This window comes from Xiphophorus maculatus, chromosome 10, assembly GCF_002775205.1.
Source record: "Xiphophorus maculatus strain JP 163 A chromosome 10, X_maculatus-5.0-male, whole genome shotgun sequence".
NCBI classification, from domain to species: Eukaryota; Metazoa; Chordata; class Actinopteri; order Cyprinodontiformes; family Poeciliidae; genus Xiphophorus; species Xiphophorus maculatus.
In genome coordinates this window covers 12,627,788-12,654,052 of record NC_036452.1, presented here as the reverse complement: position 1 = coordinate 12,654,052, position 26,265 = coordinate 12,627,788, and the positions used below count along the sequence as shown (strand labels likewise).

Below are 26,265 nucleotides of genomic sequence, written 5' to 3'. Positions count from 1 at the left end.
GGGAAGGCATGTGGGTGCCCTCAAGTTCTTTACTGGTTCCAAAACTGGGCCATGGTGATTTTTCTTCTCTTAATGCTCCATTAAGTGCTTATGTCCTCCAGTACTCATTTAAAAAAATGACAATAAGATGAATTGCTGAGATAGCTAGTATTAGTTTGAATTATCGCTTGCATTATGTCAAATTAAAGAGCATTTTTAATCTATGGATTTGAGGTTATTTCTGAATGTGTTATCATATGATAACATGTGTTGGTAACAGTTGTCATACCAGCCCTTTAAAATATTAAAAGCATAAAAATGGGAAGGACTTGGAGGTGTGTGGTTTTTTTGTTTTGTTTTGGACTCTGGCCACACCGTTAATGTGAAAGTTTGCTAAGTTGAAGAGTCTCCAGTGTCCTTCACAGTTTGTTATAAAGGTACAAGAACTGAACAAGATTAAGTAGAAATCAGTTCATTCTTTAAGGGTTATTACCCTTAAAAGAATACTTTTACAAGGTACTATATTGAGCCAGTCCTGAGAATAGAGCCATATGGCATCAGTTCATTGTGATATCCTCTTTAAGATATGTTGTATCTTTTACACTTTTATGCCATCTAATTGTCAGTTAGCTTGTTTTTAGAGAGATTTTGGTCTATCTTTCTATTTTGTGAACCTAGTTTTGTGGATAACAAGATGAATAAAGGATCAATAATTTTTTTTTTTTTTGCTGTGTTCTTCTTCCTTTATGCACAGAGCTACTCAAATATATTTCCCTAGCAGGGAGATCAGCGTAACTCCCAGGATCTACATGTATGGATTCAACTTCTATGTACTTTTTTAAAGTTTGCAAACTGAGGCTGAATTTGTGTCGATCACACCTCAGTCTTTTTACGTCTGACTCAACAAAACACAACTTTTTTTTTTTTCCAGCAGTACGTCACCATTTAAGGGAACTAAATCTTCGTGAATTGAGTTAAATGGAGGCTTTGATTGGCATTTCTAGGAATCCTATAAGCATTTTCCTCTGAAATGCTTCAGACCTCAAATTGACCTCCATAGATCCTTAATTACATCATGACCAGAGAAAATAGCTTCCTATAAGTGCTTTGCTGTAGTTGTGGGTTGTGGTTGGTCTGATTGTTTGCATTGGATGAGTGTTTCTACCACAAAAATAACATTTATATGGGGAATTTGTTTGACATCAACCCAGAGAATATTTCTGTTATTTTTTATAAGTAAAGTTAAACTGTTTTTGAAACTACAAACCTCGCCACAAGTGCTTTTTATTTTTAGTGACATTCATTTTCTTCAGCTAATTATGATGCAAGAGTAGCCATGACACATACATTAGCCTTTCATTAATTGTTAAAAGTAGATTTTATCTTTCTTTTTTTACAAAAGTACATCGAGAATTTACATTGATCACAAATGAGTTTGTCTGCAGGAAGTGATCAGATTTATTTGACTGAAAAAATGGGGTTGCAAAGCAATAAATTTGTACTTCCTTCTCTTAAAGAAAGAAGTTGTTCCACTTGTCCCAATTTTGAGACATCTGTGGTCCACACCATAAATAATCTGGTTGTCTCAAGAAAAAGAAAGCTGTTGGTCTCATGGCAATGGCAAGAATTTCTTATGATCTTCATATAAAAAATCTGTGCTTAACATTTGAGTTAGAAAACTGCTTTTTTTATTTTTTATTTAAATCTGTGGGTTTTGTCTTTTGAGTATAATTGCTGAGTTTATCCATGTTTTAGACTTGCTAATCACTTCTTTTGCTCTACAAAGTTTCCTCTAGCTAGTGTTGGAGGGAACCTTCACCACTTTTCTTGTTGAGGTAGTGACTGGAGTTCAGGAGTTATCCCAAGGGTTTTCTTAGTTGACTCTGGGTTCACGGCTTACTAAGGGGCTTTGACAAAGTATAGGCTTTAGGTCCAATGTGATTGCAGTCTCGTGGTTGTTGATGTGTAAGAGTGGGTCATGGGTGTGTGTTAGCATTCTGGCAGCCACTGGCAGGTTCCCGATGTAGATTTGTGTTGCTTGGCTATTGTGTGTGGTATACCTTATTTAAATTGTGTCGATTAATTGATTGATTTACCAACTCTATGATAAAGTTAGATACAATAGAAAAAAAAGGCTTTTACCTGAGCATCTGCACCTGAGCCCACATCATCCTCAAACACCACCCCATGCAGCTTCTCCGTTGCCATCGTGTCGCAGAGATGTGTTAGCAGGTCCCGGGGGTTGGTGTCGTTGACGAGCACGGTCACAGGGCTAACTACCACTGGCAGATCGACGAAGTTCTCCCCGCTAAGGCGACCCCTGACCTCGCTCTGATAGCTGGAGCCACTGAACACTACCGCCACGTTAATGGACGAGTGGACAAGCAGTGGCCGAGCCTGCAGTGGGGGCAAGAGCAGGACAAGCAGGAACACTGGAGGCCAAGGAGAGTGAGGAGGAGGAGGTCTCCTGGGTATGGCCATGTTGGCAGCCTACTGCCTGGAAAGGAGAGGAAGAGGAAGAGGGGGGGAAGCAAAAAGAGCAACGGTCACACATTCAAGCTGCGTTACATTTCTGACATGAATCCTAATCCATCCCTATACATCCAACCCATATTTCTCTCCTCTGTTTGACCATTTGTATGACAGTATTAGCCTTGAATTTAGACTCTTGTGTCATCATGAAATCTGCACATGTATGTGTGTCAGAGTCAGTGTGCATGTAATCCTCCATAATCCAACCCCCAGTGTCATGACTGTAATCACCTCTTCATCTCTACACATCTCTGATTCAGCGCGCGCACACACCTACACACGCCTACACACATAAAGACAGGATGCCAGAATTATTGCACAGGTTCTCAATCCTCATCACTGAGATTACATTATATTACGATACTTCAGACAGAATCTCTCCACATGGTGCGATTTCATCAGTCTGCCATCAGAAGCACTCAAAGTGACAACATGACTCAAACAAGTGCATTCAGAGCCTCATTGGACAATGTCTGACTGTGTTAAACAACTTTAATCAATTTTGAAACAACCTCAAATAAAAAAAGCTGAAATGAATTAAAACAGAAATGCAAACTGAGATTACACCCACAATTGTATCGAAAACAGTCAAATCAAAATGTTATGTATAAAAGTTACAATCTGAGTCGGTTTTTTTACTGCTCCACAAGGGACTACAAAAACTGCTTGTTGTTCAACATTTGTGGTTGTTCTGTTTCAAACGGATTCAGCAGTTGTGTCGTGTTCAACAACACACCAGATTTGACCTCTCACTTATAAGGATTGTTTTTCATTAAGTTGTTTCTAAATATCTTTGACAGGAAATGGGTCCAGTTACAGCATGTTATTTTGCCACAATAAAACGATTAACTCTTGTACGACCAAAATTCTAAATAGGCTGGCTGGATTTATTTTGATTTTTATGGCAGTAGGATTACCAAACAATGTGCAGTAGGTGAATGCTTTCTTTCTGTCTTTTTCCCAAACAACTTCTATTTAAAGGTTTTGGCAGACATTCAGTATTAATGTGTTATTTTTGACTATGTATTAACAGTTTAGAGGGCTAAACTAAAAGGCAATTCTTGTCTGAACTGATTTGATGGTAGAAAGAAGTTTAGGGTTAAGAAAATGGTACACATATGTGATTTATATGTAAACTGGTTTGCTCTTCCCGTGCATGTTGTTGTTTCTTTTGATTCTCTGACTGTTTAATGAATTATATTTATGCTATCAACAGTCTATAATCACAAAATTGTCAAGTGCAGGCTCTTCTGCACTGTCATTTTTGCGGCAGCAAGAAGAGCTTTTCTGTTCGGCGCTTGCATGTTTTCCTGATGTACGCATTGGGTTTTCTCTGGGTTAATCCCATAGTACAAAAATAACTAATGCTAAATTTCCTTTCTGAAGGAGTGAGTAAGTCCATTCTTGATTGAGTTTCTGTTCCTTTATTTTGGTTTGATTGATGACCTCAGACCTGTACAACTTCCCTATTAACCACTGGACATATATAAGTAGGCAGATAACCTTTGACAACATTTGTACAATTTTCGTCTGTAGAAAATAATTTATTGAGCAACTGTCACTTTATCTTGATGACCTTCAAGGCCTTTCTTGACCTTAGTAAGGGAACTGCCACTGTTCAGTTCAACACGACTCGATTCTTTGATGCCACAGATGCCGAATGTTAGGCATCTGGGATGCGGGATTTTGACCCATCTATTCATTCTGACATAATCCCAGTGCAGACTTTATGCCTCTACAATAACATCATCCTAATTCCTGCTTGTTTATCAACGTTGAAGAGACATAAATAGTGCTGTATGTGGGTGTGTTTTTAAGTAGATATTTTTGCTACTTTTTCTAGTTGGTGTAGGGAAGGATTAGGGTTTGGATTTTTTTTATACAGTTCCTGTGATATCAAAAGAAAAATAGTGCTTGTTTTAGATAATTTGCTAACACTTTATTTGAAGGGTTGTGAATAAGACTGTCATGACATAATCATAAACATGACATAACACCTGTCATGAACATGAATAAGTCTTCATGAATATTTATGGCTGTTGTCATAAAGAGTCATTCGGTAACACTTTTAATACAAAGTTGACATTATTCAAAATGTCTTCGTTCTGACAACTTGACATTAACCAAGAATGTTTTACATTTTACACTTGTTACACAAAGAATTGGGCATACAAACTAAAATATAATTATTAGAATAACAAAGCGTTTATAATATGGTCCAAAACCAGAGGACAAAAGGAAAACAAAAATGGCAACAAGAAGATAAACCCAAAAATAATACATGTAGTTTTTCTTACAAATCTGTTGAAAGTACAGGATTGTTTGGTGAAGTTGGTCAGTTTTGTAATCATCATTTCCATATTAATTTCCTTAACAATTCACACCTTCAGAATCTGCATATGAACTAGGCTCCTTTTATTAGAACGTTTGCTGTTTGAAGATCGACCCCTGTTGGAGCAGAACCTTTGAACCTTTGGTAAAAACACGAGGGCTTTCATACAGCAAAGAATGGAAAGAAATAAGGGAGATCTTCAGGTACATGGGCATATTTAATAGGTAGAATAGGATATACAGTGAGTCGGTGGCCATCAGAGACTGTCTGCTAATGAACAACAGCTCCCAGCTTTGAATCAAAGCAACACAGAGTTAAACGTGCACCACCTCCTTTAACTCTCTTCACCAACCTGGCACACCAATCATTCATCTTAATAAGGTTTTCAGCTCCTGGGATTTTGGAGTTCATATGAAGAAAGATACAATTTGAAACCTAGAAGCAATCCATTGTTATCAGAAACAGCCGGATGTAAGCAGAAAGTCAATGGTCAAAGATTGCCTTATTTGAGCAAAGTTTACAAATTGATGTTTTAAACTTTTTCACACTTTGCCTCAATACAATCCAAAGTTTAATCAGGACTTTACCTGGCATATAATAAAAACTAGTGCATAATTATAAAGTAGAAGTAAAAATATAAATCTTAAATTGTTTAAACTTTTTAAAACCTCAAATGTGTGATGGACATTTGGGCTCATGAATAAAATATAATGGAGCCAGTTTCCTTTACAAGTCACTTAATTGGTAAACAGAGTTGTGTGCATTTTATTCTCAGTGTAAATTTAACTCTTCTGTGAAAACCAACACACATTGACATTTGTCATTGTAGTGTGGCAAAATATGAAAAGGCTTAAAGGCCTTCACATGCCTCTCAAGTTGTTTAGATCTTACAGATAAGCACAAACGCACAACTTTAGCTCAGCCGAAAAACCGTGCCCCATGTAGAGGTACTGTTTACACAAGAACTTTTAGGGGACAATAATGCACTAGTCAGTGTCAACTCAGAAGAGGAAAAGAGGAGAAGAAAGAAAATCTAAGCATGAAGTCATTTTTCACCAAATCATCAATGTAGTTTTTGCATTGTTCCTTCAGCCTCGGTGTGCAAACTTCCTCCACCTGATTTTTTTTTTAAAGAAACCTTTTGTTGTTTTACTCATTCCACAAATAATATGACCAGCACACAGTACAGACATCATACACACAAAGATCTGTATGTAGACATCGACAGAGAGTAACAAGCCCTAGCGGATTGGATGGGATGATGAAAATTAAGTTACCGGTACTCAGGATTTGCTGTTGAATGGAGAGCAGAGTGGACTAGGAGATTTAAATTAGGCCTTTAGGTTGTTTGAATACTTTAGCAAGGCAATGCAAATGAACTGAAAAGCATACTTTTGTTTTGACTATTGCAACATGCAAAACATTTTTTGATCTTTTGATTTGTGTCATTGATTCAGTAAAGACAGGGGGATTACAGTAGGAAATCCTTAACCTGGCATGTGAGAGGATTTGTCATAAAAGACCAGTGGGGAAGAGGTTCATGAAAAGTGTTTGCAAAACGACAAGGACATTAAATGATTGGATGAACCATCTGTCTCCCACCATCTGTAATAAGCGAATATCAACCAATCAGGCCAATGAAAGGGAACGAATGAACCACATCAACTCCCTGTTGAGTTAAAAAAAAGGACAGACAGTAAAGGATTTAAACCATCTCTGCCTTTGCTGCACATAGATGGACTTAAAACTAGACAGGATGGAATATTCTTTAGTAAAGATCTGCCAAAACTAATACAAATAGCTGCACTAGTTTTTAAGTCGTTGCCTGAAGAGGAGATGAATCAAATTATGCCAACCCGAAAGCAAAAGGGAATCTATCTTACAGCAATAAATGCAACTTTACAGATCTCCCTTTCTATATTAAAACAAAGTTTAGTTTGATCTTATCTTTTTAGCCTAACAATACAGTTTATAGAACAAACAAAACCTACATTTTTCTTATTAAACCTTGGCCAGTGCCACAACACTTTAATCACTACACCCAGATTTCGGGCCTGATCTCTAGTTTCTAGTTGTAATAACTGAAGCTGTGTGCTGACTCTAAGTCGTCTAATTCAAAATACCAAAGAAGAAACATTTAAATGCAACAGGACAAACCAAAGAAAATGTAATAACTAAAGCATACAACTAATTATACTGATAATAAAACAAAATACCTGCTCAAGCAAGATCTATTTAAAGTAAGACTTAAGCATACCATTGGGGAAGTATCAAATTACTGTCATTTCATCCTGAAATTAGTGGATATTATTGGGGGTTTTTCTGTGTATGAAACACAAAAAGTGAATCGAGACATGAATCATGTCCGACACAAACCACAGATACACAATCCTACTAAACCACTGCTCATTTTTTGGTTACAAAAGTATAAAAATAACCTTGTATTTGGATGAAAATTAAATAAATAAATAAATGAACTACATCAACTCAGTGACACGAATATGAAAATCACCACAGTTAATTTTGAATATAATTGTTTGTTCATAAAGTGGCTATCATTCACAGATTCTTAAGTACAGCTGATGAAATCAAAAGGAACAAATGATGCTTATGTTCTGGCAAAAACACAGAAGGGAGGTGAGAAAGCAGAAAAGTGTTTACTGGGTGGATCATTTGACTGGATATCAGGTCAAGTGTTCATTTCGCTGTGTAATCTGATTGCATAGTGCAACATAACGGGGTCACAGATAAGCACTGTGTGTGGATGCGAGTGTAGAAAGTAGAAATTTGCTCCAGATTGCTTGCAGTTACAACATCTTACAAGACACGAAATCCACACAAACTGCACAGCTTGAAAGTTTTCAATTTTAAAGAGGAGACTAGTATGTGAAACATGCGGGAAACACCTATACACACACCAATTTGCCAACCTCATGGATGTTTGATTTCCGCATGTTTTGAAGTTATCAGCATCTACAGTGGTGTCAGCAAACTGCATCTGTCATATTTCCTGTTCTTATGGAGCTCAAGCAGCTTAATCATGCAGGATAATCCTAAATCTATACCTGCACTGGCATCAACAAGATTACAAAAATTGAGACTCATCCATAAAATGGAATAATGTATACAATCTGTACAGCTGCGAAATCAAGATTAGTCTAAAATCTGTTAAAAAAAAGAAAAATCAGCAGACTTCTTAATATCTTTTTGGTTTAACAGGCTTTTCTTTTCTTATTTCAGTAAACATAAGCTCTCACTGGTCCTTCCGCTGATTAAAATATTGACCAGTCTTACATCAACATAAAGATCAAAAATTGTCAATGGTATGATCAGTGTGTAAACTCATGGGAGTCGTCCTGAAATGAGCAGAGAAGATGTAGCTAAAGGGATGAGCATCATCAGAGAATAATCTACTGTACATGTCTGCCTCGAACCTTGTTTTTTTTTTTCTTGCTTCTGATTTGAATACATTAATTGGGGAGAATTAATTGGTAGGCTTAGACTAATGCAACACACTGCCGTCTTCCCGTCAACGTGCTGCTGCCACAGCACTGTCAGCTGCATGAAACATCAGAAATCTCTGAAGATGATTTATGCAGACTTGAGGTCTAAGAACTCCCAGTGAGAGCATTTGTTCTGTGGCTGTCTTTCTAGAACGTATCCTGGCACTTCCCACCAGGCCTGGACCCGCCCTTCTTATATACAAAGTCATACCGTGCAATTTTTGATCTAGTCAGGTGACTGAACTTCCTCACGCTATAAACTATGTATCCCTCATGATTAGGAGTTTTAAAGTCCAAAATAGATTGATACAAAAGATCAATTTCATACAACATAATAGTGTTCTCCAAACATAACCACAGATTCCTCTGACTGGTCTTTATCAAGAAGTTACAGCTGTCTCACAAGTTAGTCACTCCGTCAATCACTGACTTATCAGTTTATGATGTAATTAGCTCTGGTCGATTGCACTAAATTTGTTAAACTTTTTTAAAGGTTTTTTGGCCCTACTAACTTTTATTTATCAGCAGCTTGACAGGAAGAAGGGCAAACAGAGAGATGAGAACATGCAGTAAAAGACCTGGGGCTGGGAATTGAACCCGATGTTGTAGCCTCTGTATATGACAATTCCACTCTAACACTGAGCCTCTTTTTGAACTACCAATTTTTCTCCACATTTTCTCTGTTCCTGAAGTCAGTTATCATATTTAATGCCCTGCATTCTCCGTCCAGGAGGAAACCAAGGCATGTTTTTTTTTACAGCAACACTGTCCAGCTCATTCTTGAGGTCCTAAAGTGTCCCCATGTCAAAAGGGCAGATATAGTCCCTCCTGCTGGCTCAATTCTGATTAGGAGGAGTACTGACTCCATTTTGACCTTATTTCCAAATGGCTTTTTAGCTTTAAAGATAAACAAGTCTATTGTAGCGAAGCAAGAGCTGAACTCCAGGAAGAAGATCTTAATTTACTGGGTTATGTCCAATCCGTACCAGTAGTAATGATATGTTGACCAAGGCCAAGACTGACTATACAGAAAGCAGATCTCACACATAAACATACAGATGTCCGAAGGGAAATCTCATAAATTCTATTGAATTGAAACATTAGTTCAGCGCCAAAGATCGCTTTCTAATTTACTACACATCACATTCAACAGGCTGCACTATTCTTTCTCCTTGGGGAACACCCAAAACACTGGAGTATCCGGCCAAAACTATCCAACATGATGAATACTACTGATTTGAGATCTGAGTGGTCCTGACATCCTTCCAAGTGGACTAGGTCACCCTTAACACGCCTTACATGGCAGGAATATGAGACTATACTTAGAGCCGTCATGGCTCTAAGTTTAGACTTATATAAGTTTAGTCTTAAGATTTGAAAAGCAGGAAGCTATGTGGATAGGGACTCTTGATGGCATAATGTTTTCTCTAGGTATTCTATTTTTTTGTCTGAGATTTTTTATTTTTTTTTACCTTGCAATTCTGACTTAAGGGACAGACTCAAAACTCAGGAGTAAGCATAACATAAGGGAATGCTTTATTCCCTGGTTTCCAATTTAATGCACTTTGTTTTAACATCCCAGATCTACAGCTGTAGAACCCTAATAAATTCAAATTCTTTTAACAAAGTCACTTGTTTCATTTTCTTACTGCTTTTTTTCTGAGATTTCCAAAGTGACAGTCTGAAGAAATTGTGAGCCCCTTGAGATATCTAAAAAAAGTACTTCTGCACTTACAATACATATATACACGTATGTGCACTTACTAAATATATATATATATATATATATATATATATATATATATATATATATATATATATATATATATATATATATATATATATATATATACTATATATACCCACACACCATGTAAGCCTTTTAATGACTGTTTTAGCCACACTTCTGGAGTCTCTGAGATTTTCATTGCTATAGATCTGAGTGGTGAAGGCCCAAGCCGATTTAGAAATCCTCTCACCTTGTCAACGTCAGTCATCCAGACGATAACGTCTGGCTCGCAACGATTTCCTGTAAAGCTGTCAAATCTTCATGTGTAAGAGGAGAAACCCCCCCTGGACGGACAGGGTTTCAGTGTTAGCACTTAAAATCCTAATTATGATAAATTCATGTGGCAGACGTTATGTGATATGTTTCATAATAAACTCCAGGGTTGAGCGTGACATGTATTTATTCATATTGAGAGTTTAATTTATATTTGGAAGGTTGAGTAATGATGTTAAACGTATGTGAGCGGGAGGTTGTGAGAGCCGTACGTCAGCTGGTCTCCATCAAGTCATTCACGTGGCTGGATGAAAGTGCAAAAAAGAAAAGAAAGAAAATGGTGTCTCAGTTGAGCTGACTGATGAGGACAGAGCTGCTGCTCCTGGTCCAGGGGTAATAGCGTGTTATCTGTCAAACACAGTCTTAACTCAACTGATCTGATGGCGACTTAAGGGTGAGAAGTGATTGATGTGCTTCACAGTCCCATTAATTCAAGTGTAACTGAAATCCTTTCTTTATTCTTTTCATCTTTTGATATTCTTAATAATTATGGTGGGTATATGAATTGTGAAAATCAGAGACAGAAATTAATTTCCTCTCAACATATCAGGGGGGAAATGCTCTCAATGCACCTTTGTTTACTTTACATCTATCCAATAAGAGGGGACCCAGAGATTTGAGTGAAGGTCAGACACTTGTTTCTCATTTTGCATTTTTCCTGTTTGTTACTGCGCCGATGCAACTTTTTTTGTTATTTTTGTGCAGAAATAGTCCCAGGTATCATCCTTTTAAGTAACTTACGACAAATATCTATTACATCCAGCACTGTTAATATATTCCCAACTTCAATAACAACAATGGAAAAGACTGATTATGACAAAAACAAAATAGCACAGAACTGAACAGATAACGTAAACATGGATTCTTGTATAGTTTTACATTCTTTCCATATCCCTTAAGACTCTTCTAATTTTGACAGGTTATAGCTTATGTACACTAAAATGATGACACATGCATGACACCATAACACATTCAGCTAAAAAAAAAAAAAAAGAAACATCTGAAAAAGTGCGGTGTGAATTTGTGTTAGACTCCTTCAGTCAAAGTGTTGAAGCTGTTTCAGCTGTAAGTCTTGGAACTTTGTCTCTTCTTGAAACACAACTGCTTTATGATTTGTAAAGAAGCTCAAGATCGGGTAGAATAGATTTTGTCCCACCAGGCCTGGACCTGCCCTTCTTATATTCCTGGGTGCGAAGTCATACTGAAGAAAAATTAGGTTTAGACTTTGACTAGGCCATTCTCAGCTCCTGCTGTAAGGCTCATCCTGAAAGGTGAACTTCCACTATAGTCTTATACAGCCTTCAGCAGCTTTTCCTCTACAATTGGCCCTTGTATTTAGTTCCATCCATCTTCCTATCAATGCTGACCAACTTTCTTGTCTATGCTAAAGAAATGTATTCCCACTGTATGAAGCTGCCTCTTTCACGTTTCACTTTGAAAATGTTGTGTTCACAGTGATGTGGAGTGTTAGTCTGCATCGCTGGCCAAAAATGTCCGAATAGGTCTAATTTTACAAATGTTTCACTGCTCACCGTAAACTGAAAACAATTTCTCAGGTTCATCAGGGACTTTCTTGCCAGTCTTCCACAGAGGTCAGTTTTTGGAGTTTATGATTAATAGCTTTTCTGCTTATAAATAATTCTGTCACAGAGTTACCATCAGATGAAGGATTGAGATGTTCAAAGATTGAGGCGTTGTTTTACATCATAGCTCTGTTTTAAACTTCTCCGAGACGTTTTCTCCAATCACTCTACTGTGTTCCTCTGTCTTCATGATGCTGATTTTTTTCTCTAATGTTCACTAACACATAACACTTGGACTAAAGCTGAGATTTGAACTGTTTTTAAGAATTATTTCTAAAAGTAGTTGGGTTTGCTGTATTGTATTTAGAGGTGTGAGAACAAACAGTGCTGAATGTAAAGGCTACAAATTCTACAAGCAAATGTTTAATATGCAGCTTTGATTGGTGTCACATAAAATCTTCTTTCTCTTTCCTGCATTTGAAGTAAGATGTTCAAAGTTCTTGTATATTCCCTCAAATATTTTCAATTTTGGCCACTCGGAAATATTTTGAAAACTAGTAGCTAGTAAATTTTTTGTTTTTGTTAAACTACCACTGTTTAAAATCTAGAAACGACATTTCTGTTAAGCAGCTGATTGCAGGCTAGCTAGCAGAGCACAAAACCCGATGAATGAACTAGCTAAAGTTGTAAACCTCGTGTATGTAATATTCTGTGTATAGCTAATATAAAAACTGCTATTTGATGAAATGAGTGTTTAGCTCACTATTTTTGCTTAACAATGTATAAAAGCACAAATATATGAACATGCCTACATTAATAGAATAAAATATTAATATGTTATTTTTGCAGCTATTGGAGAAATTGTCTTAAATATAAACGCTTTTATCATGTTTAGCATTATTCTTTTTGACTAACTTTTTCATTCAAGGTCATCCTACTCTCATCTAAAATCTACCCAAGCCCAGTTTTGATCCATTACTATATGTAGTATATCATGTAAGCATATTATTTTTATTAATATTATGGGCTCTAGTGAAATTATTATCATAATTATGTGTAACTCAAATGTGAAAAGCATTCACGTGAAATACAGCAGCTTGAGGTAGAAAATACATCAATACAAAATGAAAATGAAAATGAAAATGAGAATTGCTCTTTTAAATGATGAAATACTCTAATAAATTTTGTGTGACCCCCTTCTGAGCCTTAGTGAAGGGGCCCAAAGCTCCTGCTCAGGACCCACAGGTCTGCGTAGCAGTGACGCTGCAGCTCAGTGTTCAGTAGTAAAACTGGAGCAGACAGCTGCTGATGATTATAGGGCAAATCAACAGCACAACTAAAACAGGTTGAACTCAGACGCCAAGTAAGAATCAAACCCCTGAGAGGGAAATGCAAATATCTTCAGTCTCACACAGGATCTCAGTCTTCCACTAACAAAACCGTTGCTCCGTTTCTGTCAGCAACAGATGCACACTTTCTCCCGAGGAAACTCGTCACTTACAAAAACTGAAAGTGTGACTACTCACACTAGGCTCTCAGAACGCCCCTGAGCTCCCTACTCTGCCTGTATGCATTGATTTATATCCATTCATACTTGTTAGATGTAAAGGATATAGGCCTCTGATAGTGACAGAATGGCTGTTTTATGCACTTACCTCTGTTTTCTGCTCTCATCCAACTTAAACTCCAGATGCTCCATTATTATTCTCTCTTTTTCTTTCCTCAAAGCGTCTCCTTTTGCCTTCACCTGCTCCTCACCTGCCCCTCTCTCCCCTCTCAGCACCTGTAGGAGTCCACATTTAGACCACGTCTTTCAGCGAGAGCAGGAGAGTGTGAGTTCATCAGTCCCTCCGCGTGTGTGTGCGTGTGTAGGGGTGTGCAAAGCAGCCTTTGATATCCACACACTCTCCTGAAGGACTTCACAACGTGATGGCAAGTGTAGGTGTGTGTCTTTTTTTCCCCCAAAAAAGAAACTGTCTGGGCGCTCCGCTCCCCGTCTGCTTTCCTGCGTGCATCACATTCACAAGTGGTCGTGGAGGTGAAGACAGGGCATCAAAACGGGACTGGAGAGGAAAGTGACGGAGGGTGAAAGAAGGAAAGGGAGGTGTGGGAGCCCTGGCACAGCAGCCGGCGTGTGGGCGTGTATGGGTGTGTGCGTGTGTGTGTGTGTGTGTGAAGCAGCTGTGTTTGGTTTTCCGTCTGTATCCGTCAGGCTCCCCGCTGCTCGGATGAGAGGAGGAGTGAAAGAGGCAGAGAGGGAGGGAGAGTGATAAAATGTTTCCTCAATGACAGGAGCACAAACCTCTGTAACACTCCAGCACTGCTGACGGTGGAGCCTCCTCCTTCTTCTTCTACCTCTCCCTCCTCAGAGAGAGAGAAAAAAAATCCATAGGAAGTTGGAGAATTTCCCACACGCATGGGGAAAGGTCCTGTCCAAACCTAAACATGTTTGAAGAAAGTTTTCCTCCTCCTTTGCTTCACTTTTCAGGCCCCCAGTTGCTGATGCTCCTCCTCAGGTCCTGCGTTAGCAGCAAAAAGAAAGGGATCAAATTGAGGTTTGTTCCTCCCTTCCTGCCCTCCTTCCCATATGGATGTGAGGTGATCCAGATGTTATAGGATGCTGGAAGCGTCAGGAACAGAGAGAAAAAAGCAGGACAGATGGCAGGTCTGTGGGGTCGTGCAGGCTGTGCACTAGCAGGTCCTCATCCTGTTGCACTGATTTGTTTTTTCTTCTTTTTTTTCCTTCAGCAGAGTTTCTCCCTCTCCGCTGCGCTGACGCTCATCTGCCTGTGCTGTCACACCAGTAATCCTGCTTTCCTTTCCCTCTGCAACTCCATCTTTTCTCCCTGCATCTCTCTCCATCCCCTCTCACTCCATCACAGGAGGGGCTGCATGTGCGCCTTGGTAATGATGGTGCGAGGATTTAAGCCTGCCTCCCTTTTCCCCTCTCTCCTCCCTCTCCTTCACTTCAGATCAACTCCTCCTCTTCCTCCTCTACCGGCCCACATTTGCTCTAGTTTCCTCCGTTACTCACCTTCATCTTTTCAATCTCTGCTTCCTTTTTTTCCCCTCCCTCCAATCACCACTCTGTGCTGTTCACTTACATCTATATGCTTTTACAATTTTCTCCCAGCATCAACAGGTCAAACACAAATCTGACAAGCAGTTTTGTTTTCACAGTCAGGCACCCCGGACGCTCTGTTTATTGTACGTCAGTGAGTATGCAGTTTAGCAAAGTCAGTAAACCAACAGATTCTCTCACACGTCATAAGCTTTTAGACAAACTGCTAACGCGAATATCACAATGAGCTGGAATATGTCCTTTAAAGCGGTAATACACAATTGCTATGAATCTAAAGCTTAATTATCTCATGGCCCAGCTGTCAGCTCTTCAGAACACTTTCGTAAGGTTCCTCAAGTGGGGATTTTAAAGCGTATATTTAGGCTGACTCAAGCTTTGCATTGCAGAGAATCTCACAAAAACTAAATAGGTTTTAAATTTGAGCACTGCAAGCCTGGGAAAGTTTTCTGATTAAAGCTTGAGCTTATGTATACGTCGTTATTAATAGAAATATTAATAACAAAACTGGTCCGATTGTTGAGAAAAAGGATGGGGATAAATAGAGAGCAACCTTGGAAGGAAACCTGCTAAGAGCGTCACATTCAGCAGTACAACAACCCTAAACACACCGGCAATACTACAGGGAAATGGTTTGGATCCAGGAATGTTCATGTACTAGAATGATCCAGTCAAAGTCCAAACTACAATCCAGTTTCAGTTGAGAATCTGTAGCAGGAACTGAAAACTTATGTTCACGGATGCTTTTCATCCACTCTGACTTCACTAGAGTTATTTGCCAGAGAAGGATGGGCAAATCTGATTTGACTGTGATTTGCAGCTGTTGTTTCAGCAATGAGGTGTTTCTGCAAGTATTCCTCATTGCTGCGTGACATGAAGAGCACCACCTCTACCCGTTGGTCTACCCTGTATGACACCTATTGTTCTCTATTGTAACAATAGAGAATAAAGCGCAAAGAAATCCCAGAACAAAGCAAAATGCTGAAATGTTTACATACCATGAAACCTCTAAGGGGGTTATTAAACCCGCAGAGCCGGTAATAGATCAAGATCTATTGGACGCAGATTTAGCATTGTTAAATGCTAAATCTGCATTTAACAATGATAATATGTGCCATCATTATCTGTGCCATCAAAACAAGGTTTATGTATTTCTTTAATTTCAAAATCATGGTTAATTTTATTGCTAGCTCATGGGGGTAAGCCCTGTATGACACCAGAAGCTCCCATTATGTTAGACCCGTAGGAGCCAATCTGGAACTCGCATCTACCTCCTGTCCACCCACTCCGTCTACTCAGTGCAGCTGCCTCCCAATCAGGGCCTGTGGAGTTATTTGGGGGCATTAAATGTGTGTTATTAACTGGTTAAATAGGATTAAAAATAATCCCTCGGCGAATCTTTAAATCAGGCTGTTTTCAATATTTTCTAGTGTCCCAAGCAGCTGTAGCGATAGCTACAGTCTGTTGAGTTCTATGTAGACGACTCTACAGCTGTAAAGATTACTGTGTTGAGAAAAAGAGAATAAAGTTCTCTTTTCTCATGCGCCATCTACACTGAAAACTACAATCTAAATAACGCTGTTTTACAGCTTCACAGCTGCAATGCGTTTCGATGATGGAGCCATCCCTGCCAGGAGAACAGATCCATGTCTCACTATTTGCAATCATTTTCACCAATATGTGATTTCAGGTTTTTATTTTCTGAAATGTGTTCAAATTTGTGCTTGTAATTTTTTCGAAAAGGTGAGAAACCCCAAGGGTTATGAAAACGATTGCAAGACATTGCAGATTTTAATCTGGGAGTCTGTGATCAAGCTGCAGGGCAGAGAGCATATGTTCTCATCAGGCTGGTTCACACGCTGTCCAGCTTCTGACACACAGAGAAAGACCACCCGTTAAAACATGTCTGTTATTGTTACTTCGCATTCATCGGCGGGATCGCTCATTCGCTTTCCTTCTTATTACTCATACAGAAACACCTCAGTCACGCTTCTCACATCTGATATGCTATTTTAACACTTGTCTGTATTTTTAGAGCTGTGTTAAAAGGCTTGTCTTTTGGAAAATAAGCTTTTATTAGAAATGACGGCGCTGCTGTTTAAAACAGCTGTCCTACAATGTGAGTGAAAGAAAGGAGCAAAAGAAAATAATAAATGAATTTGAGCGACATGCTATGACGGCTGTTTGCGTAGACATGCTCTACTAAAACATATGAAGCAAATATCTGAGAAAGCTATTTGTTTGTTTGCAGCCTGTATGGTAACAAGTTTGGAAGAATACTTGAAACAATTGATGTTTCTTTCAGATTTTTTTTAGCTTTTTTTAAATACTTGCAAACAGATGATTGCCTTCCAACTGAGAGCTTGGATTCAGAGACACAAAGAAAGCTTTGTCTGGGCACAGCTCGCCAAGAATCATCATAGTAAAAGTAATCTTTTGTGATTTGTCTTTATAGCAAAAGACAATCAATCTCACAATCAATAAATGTCTCAATATGTTTTTCAGGATGAGTAATTTTAGATTAATCGTGGCTTCATATTGAGTATTATTAACATTCAAAGCTCCTGAAGAACTACTTTCGAACATTTCTTCTTCCCACTCAGTATGTAACTTAAAAAATTTTTGTTTTTTTTACATATTTATTAAAACTGTCACTATGTCGTCACAGCATAGTTTGAGACAGTTAACCTGTGAAAAGATCATTCTCCTCTGCCTTCTCACTTTGATCCTACTTTCATCTGCAGAAATACACCACTCCGTCAGAAACAACCAGCTCCACGGACACACAATGTCATTCCTAACTAACAAAGAGCAAGATATTAAATCTTAAACCCTAAATAATTTCCAAATAAATAGTTTTAGTTGTAACGTGGTTGGAATCATCATATGAATCAACTCTCTCAGAGGCTTTGATCAAATCCAATAAACAGAGCTCAAATTCCTTTGAGGAGTTTCACAGGTGTGTTGAGTCGTTCTGCCGGGTCATTTTCCTGCTGTGCCCAGTCCATTTTTAGAGTCAGCTGTGGAACGTGTCCCTGATTGTTTTAATGTTAGATATGGACATTTAGTTTGTAGGACAAGGTTGTGATGAAGACTTTCTCAGATCAAAGCAGATTGTTGTAAATAGAATTGAACTGAGCCTGTTTGTATTTATTTGTAAGTTAAAGCACCTCAGTTTTCATAAGCCTACTTATTGGTTACAATGTGGACATTTCTCAATTTCTCCTCGTTTCTTGCAGGTTGATTTTCTTTTCGTGAGTCTTAGAAAAACAGAGTGACTTCAGTCAGAGGCTTCTTCAAATTAGCTGTAATACAGGCCGCTACATGATGTCTTTCCTGCCATCACCATCTATAATTACCCTTTGAAGAATCTGAATTAATATGAGTAACAACAACATTTAATTTCCCTTTGGGATCATTAAAGTATTTTTGTGGATTTGAATTATAATTTTGTTTTTCGTGGAAGACAGATTTTCAGGAAACTAAATGCATGAGTTTCAAAGTTAAACAAAATTATCCGTTGTAAAAATATGTAATGGAAGTCATATTTGCTGCAAGGTCTTTTTGATGTAAATGTAAGTGGTTGTCCTTCCAGGCATTTGAACAAATGACTTATACCATCTAAAACATCCTGTTTTAATCAGATTCTTCCACTGCTGCCACAGCTTCTCCACTCTGCTCATTCATCTCAGCTGTATGCATTGCATTTAATCAGCCCCATCACTTTAATCACCTTTATTCTTCTTACTGAGGAAGATATCCGGTGTCATTTTTCCACCAATCTCCCCATGTCTGCAAAAGATGTCATCACTATGTCAGACAGAGACATTAGCTTTCTTGAAGCGCTGTATTCTGATTCATTGTCTTTCTTTTCTGACAGAGCTGGGTCAAGAAGGCAGAGAAATGTTCTTGAATACAAAATTTCTCGATAACTACACAGAAGGTTTCAAAAGTATTCCTATAAAACCATCAAATCTTAATGCATGCTACTGGAATTTTATGACATAAAATAAAAGGAGTTTATGCAGTTTTCAAAAGGTTTTATAAATTAAAATTTGAGGTTGCAGTTCTGTTCAGGTGCCTTTGCAGTGATACCACAAAATAAAATCAAGTCCAATCAAATTCCTTCAGATTTTGCCAAATGTCTACATGAGTCTACATGTATGTAATTTAATCTCAGTAAAAATCCAGCTGTTCCTTGAATGACTCAGATGTGTGTGTGAGGATATTAGAGAACAAACAGTATCAAGACTAGAAACACAGCCGACAGGTCAAAAAGTAAAGTTACGGAGAACATCTCACAGAACAATGATCCATCCATCTTCCAAACTGGAAAGTGTTTGTTAAGCTGCATCTGCCTAAACAAGTTGGAAAAATATCTTACACTCTTCAATGACCAGGCATTGTGTGAAGAATATTTAGAGAGTTTTATTACTAGAGGTAAAAATGTGTCAATCTTTTTTTTATCCAAATTAGCCCAACTGTGAGCATCGAACTGTTAATATCCCGGTCACAGAGTCAATGAAGTTACCAGTATCAGCGTGCCTCATTAAGTCTCACTTGCGACGTCATCTGCATAACAATTAGGTCCAATTTTATGCCTACAAATAAGCAAGCTCACAAATTGTGTGCCCGTAAGGAAGAGTGTAAATGCAGAACAATGTGACCAAATAAATTGAACCATGGGGAGCAGAATGGACTGAAAGGAGCCAGACTCCTGGCAGCACTGCCAAAATTTGGATTTTTCATTAACTTTCACTGAAAAGTTAATTTTGTGGTGCCAAGTCATTTGTCAAGGCAGTCGATCGTAAGGTCACCTGTGTCAAAAGTAACAGTTTCACTTTAGTTCATTTGACTATCCACGTTTAGCTGCAGTAATGCTGCCGTTATCCTTACAGCGGTCCACACATCGTGTTATTAACATCACTAATAAGGTTTTTAAAAATTAAATCAAAACAAAACAAAGATGAGAACACATGCAAATCTGTTTTTTGGCAGGAATATTGAGGTGTCTGTCAATAGTTTCTTGAAGATTTTTATCCACAGTATAAAATTACATGTTCTAAAATCAAAAGTGTAAATAAAATATTCAAAACTAAGCAGACATGGCAACATATACACTCTTTACGTTTGACTCAAATAGTTTTTTTATGCTTTCAGTCACAGTCTCCTTTGCTCAACTGCTTTATATATCTATATATATCTTTCTTTATATATATATATATATATATATATATATATATATATATATATATATATATTATTACTGGTTCAGTTCTTCTGTTTTACCCACTCATCCTCCCTTCACTGGCTCTCTGTAAAATATTGAATTGACTCAACGAAGCTGCTCACCATTCGCAGAAGAGATTGCAGGACTGAAATCAGTGTAGCATGTTTTACTGAAAGTTTCAACCTTAAAAGAATAAAGCGATGACCAATGTGGAGAGGAGAATAAAGCACGAAAGAACGAAATTCAGGACCCTCCACATAGAAATCATCTTCATGGGCCTCCAAGCTGACTTCATTAATATCTCTTATGCATATTTTCTTTCATTTCATAAGAAAAAAGTCAGTAAATAAGGTCCTAGTTTAATCTTTGTATTGAGTCAGCTTAATTATAGCCAGATGGCCAGAAATTACTCACCTTTTTTTTTTTGTCTGCAGAGAAAAGACAATTTGATGTTGTTGGATATGTGTTTGACCAAATGTGACAAAAATGGTTAAAAGTAATTGAGTTCAAATTTATTCTTGTGTAAATATCCACTGGCAGGTCTTTCTCTTTACTAAATATATATTAGTTAAAACCCATTTTGTTAATTAGCAAACCCATTTCTGTAACCCATTTCTGCGTCATGGTTTGTATTTAACGTCATGTTGTACCATGAACATACAGTGCTCTGCATTTCATAATTTAATGCAGACTGTAAATCTTTCTGATGCATTGGAGAATGTTTTTATAATTAATTAAAGGGCCAGTATTATATAGATTTAAGTAACTATGTCACCTTTACTAGTTATAAAACTAGTATATAAAATATGACTTAAAAGACATTTAACTCTGTAATATAATGCCTTGGAATTGGGACGCTGTCTCTTCAAAATCTCCTGCTTTTCCTGATACTCCACTTTCAGGAAGTCATAACAACACCGATCCTCTTTTAACCCTTAAATAACATCTTTACTAGTGTTTCACTAAGAAGTAGCTCATATAATGAAGTCAGCAGATGCACACTTCCACCAGGTATTTGCTAATTGCTGCTGCTGGTCTGAAGGAGGTGAGTGAGGGAGTCGCGGGGGAAGGCTGCTCTGTGTGGCGGTACAATTCAGTGGTTGCCACAGGAGATTAAAGGATTTCTCAAACATGCATGAAGACTCAAAGCAACACTCTAGGTATGTGTTTGACTAGAGAATAACATTCTAACGTGATGAAAAGATCAAAAAAGTAAATTTTAGACAATACTGCTACCTTTGATATCTTGACTCGGGGTAGCTGAATACCTTTATCACACCACAGTTTCAGTTTAACATAGTCATTCATCCATCCGTTCATTATCTAAACCTGTTGATCCTTGCAAGGTTGCATAAAACTCCTTATACTTAAAGGGGTCAGTTCCATCAACATCAAGCTTGTAAGGGACTTGCAAGAACCATCAACATTAAAAGAGCCGATTGTCCTATCACACTGAGCCATCTGCAGGCAGGCACTGACAGGCAGATCAATAAAGGGGAACGTCCAGCAGGATTAAAAGGGGCAGTCAATCACCGGGCGAGAGCCAGACAGGTCACCTGTCCATTGCAGACTTTAACATAACCTGTCTGATTAAATGAAGTAGATCAGAACACATGAGAAGTGTTGTCCCTACCAAAATTACTCAGAGTGCAATAAACAACTCATCCAGGAGGTCACAAACAAATCAAGAGCAGCATCTAAAGATCTGAATGCCTTATTTGCCTCTGTTAAGTAAGCAGCTAGGTAAAAATTGCATTCATGGGTGAGGTGCTTGGCCATTGTCATTGCTGACTAAATAATAAAAACACAAAGACCTGCCTGACATTTGCCAATAGACGTCCTAATATCCTTCAAGATTTATTTCTGTATTTATTTATTTCTGTATTTATTTATTTATTCTGTGTTTTTTTCCCTTAAAGAAGAAAAACACACTTCCATTATGACTTCAGGGGAAATGTTACTGTGTGCTCTCTGTTTTTTGCACTTAGTCCGTCACCCAACACTATGCCCACACACTTGTGGCAGTTCTGGGATCTCACAGAATGTCAATACATCTGCTGACATCCCTCAAGTCACTGTCTCTTGGCTCGCAATTAAGAATGTGTCTGAGACACTTGCTTCTGTCTGACTTTAAAAACTTACTATGCATCATGGTATGCTGCATAGCAGTCGCCTTTTGGATAATGCTGATTGGATTTTTTTTTTTCCTTGTTCAACTTTGCACACCCCTCCTGCTAGAAAAGAGAACCTCTCTAGCACCATTGGAGACTTTGCTGTCATTGTACGATGTAAAAGAAAAGCAGGTACACAAGATAGATCACGTGTGCTTGTTGAAGCAACAAAATAAGAAAATATTGAAAAATGGCCAAAGGATGCAGGAAGCGAGCTGGATTGCAGGCCAGGTATGGTAACATTATTACATGCCCAGAAACATACTTTCTATCTGTTGTAAGATATCAAGGCTTTTCAAATAAAAGGGTTCAAGTCAAAGTGAAGTCTCAAGTCATTGGTCTGAAAGTCCAAGTTGGCCTGAAGCCAGTAAGTTGGAGTTTGACTCGAATATCGAGTTTGCACCTCTGTTAATGGCAGTATTAAGGCATTACCAGAGAAAGGTCATTTAACATTTCTACCTTTGGAGAACAGAGACGGGTCGACTGACCTGAAGGATTTTAGCTAACAGGTGCTTTTGTTCTGTAAATAAGGCCATTACCCTGGTAATGGCCTCAACGAATCGCACAATTGCACAATTGTTCCTGCATCGATGGTTGACCTGACACTTCGCCCTTTTGCCTGAGCTGTGGAAGGTTGTTGCCGAAGCAGTTTCTCCTTGTGGGCCTTCTTCTCACTCACATGAGAGTTACCGAACTCTTTTGCAAGCTCAACCAGGAAGTCCACCCGTCTCTCCTGCACCCCAATGCATGCCTGATAAAGCACATGTGCATTCAGTGCTGCCATGTCAATCATGTTTGCCAGGTTTGCTGACCAGCTGTCACATCGTGATGGAACCTTGGTCACCCCCCGCAAGATATCAATCAATCAATCAAATTTTATTTGTATAGCACATTTCAGCAGCAAGACATTTCAAAGTGCTTTACATCATTACAAACACAGAATCACAATGCAATATAGAATCAATCATTACGTCAAGTTACATCAATAAGTTTGTAATTGATTACATTTCAAATACAATTCTAAACAAGTGGGTTTTCAGTTGAGATTTAATAGAAGTCAGTGTTTCAGCTGTTTTACAGTTTTCTGGAAGTTTGTTCCAAATTTGTGGTGCATAGATGCTGAAAGCTGCTTCTCCTCGTTTGGTTCTGGTTCTGGGGATGCAGAGCAGACCAGAACCAGAAGACCTGAGAGGTCTGGAAGGTTGATACATTAAAAGCAGATCTTTAATGTATTGTGGTGCTAAGCCGTTCAGTGATTTATAAACTAACAACAGTATTTTAAAGTCTATTCTTTGAGCTACAGGGAGCCAGTGGAGGGACTTTAAAACTGGTGTTATGTGCTCTATCTTCCTGGTTTTAGTGAGAAAGCGAGCAGCAGCATTTTGGATCAGCTGCAGCTGTTTGATTGATTTGTTGGACAGACCCGTGAAGACGCTGTTGCAATAATCAATACGACTGAAGATGAACGCATGGATGAGTTTCTCTAGATCTGGCTGAGACATTAGTCCTTTAATCCTGGAAATGTTCTTCAGGTGATAGAAGGCCGACTTTGTAACTGTCTTTATGTGGCTCTGGAGGTTCAGGTCAGAGTCCATTACTACTCCCAGGTTTCGGGCCTGGATAAAGATAATGACTGAAATAAATGCCATTAGTTCTTGTGAACTAAATAGGTGAAGCAGTCACCTATTTATCCTCCACAGCACAAAAGGCTGCATGCAAATTTGCATGTGCAAAGTCTCCCAGATCTCTTTTGCTTACAATCTTTGCATGATTTTTTTGAGGTGGATCAACACAATTAATTTGGTTAGTTTATTTCTAAACTGTCATTTTAAACCCACTTAGCTTTATTTAAAAGAAAAACATTACTAATTTCTTTTAGAAAAACCTTTGCATATTTCTCGAAACAGATTGTATGTTTTGCAAACTCTATGTACATTTGGCAAAATGACCTGGATAATGCAGCGCAACATCATGGATCAGGGAGGTTGATCTGTTGTGATGTACAGGATGTCATCAGTGAGGTCGCTGTGGGTCTGGGTCCTGCTTCTGGTCGTTGCTATGGAAACGATCAGATCAGTGACTAAATATTTAAAAAGTTTGTTTTTTTTCATTTATAGCATTACCAGGGTTTTCGACCTCTCCCCTGACGTCCCGAAAGAGGGTCAAAAGACCCGGAGTCCAAACTGACGACTCTGATGACTCAAATTAGCATCCCTTCTTCAATTGTAAATGTGGCCATTGACCGTCAGGCCAGAAGGTAGGAGTGTGAATAGTCCATGTTGGGGGTGGGTGCGATCTATGATGGACGCAGCTCTACAGTAGACTCTCCTGTAGGTAATGCTCTTCAGTTTAGTTTTGAAGCATACATGAAGTGTTTTTGGAGAGATGTGACCTTTTGCAGCTCTCTGTACAGTGTGTACAGAGTTCCCAAATAAAAAGCTACCCCGGACGGGGTAGCCCATCGCCAAAAGAAGAGAAAAAACGTTCAGTACAGTTTGTACCCATTCCTCAAATAAAATACTACCCCAAATAGAGCAGTTCAACCTCTGAAGAAGAGGATAAACTTTGAGACCGGATGTTACTGATTCCCCAAAAGAAAAGCTGATCTAGATTGTGAAGTTTTCTATGATGAACAAAAAGATCATCCTCAGATTCCAGCTGCCGTAAAGACGTCCTCTGGAGAGGACAACCTCGGTAAAAGTTTCCTAACAGGTTCAGAAATCGTTCTCAGTTTTTAAAGCTTTCTGAACTTGTTCTCAAGAAAACGTGTACAAAAGCGGGATTCATAATGAGAAGCAAACACATGAAGAGAAACGCCACACTCCACAGAAAATCCCACCTAATGGTTTCTCCTGCCACTAACCTCCAAAACAACAAAGCTGTTTTTTTAGAGGAGGAAGAAACATTGAATTTTGTGAATAAACTATCAAAAGTTAACATCCTCTTTGCAGGTTTCTCTCCGGGCGCTCCGGCTTCCTGCCACAGTCCAAAAAGATTTAAAAGATCTCATGTATTGAGAAACTTGTCACGACTTACTCAGGTGTGATTTTGACTCAGTCTTCTATAAAAACCTTCTTAATGTCTAGAAGGCTCTGGAGGTCTTTATGCGCTCTGATCTTCAGATCTTTTAATAGATTTTGAGTTGGATGCAAGTCAGTTGATTGACTGGGACATATTAATAATTTTACTTTCTTTCTAGAAATCCAAGGTTGTTTTTTTTTCGTTTTTCCTTTGAAACTAAGTTTAGCGTTTCACTGGCTTTGTGTTGGAGACTTCTGCCTTGTTTGGACATACACACTTTTTTTGTCTTCCCGTTTTTATTAAGAATGTCCAGGTACATTTCTCCATTCACGTTTCCTTCAGTTATATGAGGTCAGCTTGTACCACATGCTGTAATACAACCACAACCCACAACAAGATGTTTTAACTTGCATCTTCACTATTACCTTGACAGTTTTAGGGTGATGTCTGTTAAAAAAGAGGATAATTTAACGTTAACTTTGGACAAAGCGTTTGGCTCTTTCCTCTTTTAATCTTCCCGGGATCCTCGGCAAGTGACGTTCTCCGCTAGTGACGCTCTCCGTGGGCGACGTGCAGCGACAAGGAAACCACAACACTGCGTGTTGACGTCACAGATCACAGAGTTTAATCTCATACAAAGCAATCGACAACAAAGCTGCAGAGGAACAGAGATATGCATTTTTCTCATAAAAATAAAGACAGACACGGGGAAGACAGACAAAACACAAAACAAAGACAAAGAAAAAAGGCAAAAAAATAGTGGCCGCTCTCTTTGAATTTTAGCGCTGACCCGAAATTTTATACTGAGTGGGTGTTTCTTCAATTTAATATAT

General features: G+C 38.4%; 1 protein-coding gene across 2 annotated transcripts in view; it reads right to left on the bottom strand.

Moving 5' to 3' along the window:
* LOC102237581 (glutamate receptor ionotropic, NMDA 2C-like) overlaps nt 1-14,801 on the bottom strand; it is a 61,990-nt gene extending 47,189 nt beyond the window's left edge. For both annotated transcript variants that reach the window (XM_023341426.1, XM_014471607.2), the window contains exons 1-2: nt 13,587-14,801; nt 2,122-2,476 (exon numbers count right to left, since the gene is read on the bottom strand). In XM_023341426.1, coding sequence (XP_023197194.1) covers nt 2,122-2,460 — 339 coding nt within the window. In that variant the 5' untranslated portion in view covers nt 2,461-2,476; nt 13,587-14,801. The remainder of the gene's footprint in view (nt 1-2,121; nt 2,477-13,586) is intronic.
* Between the last annotated feature and the right edge of the window lie 11,464 nt (nt 14,802-26,265).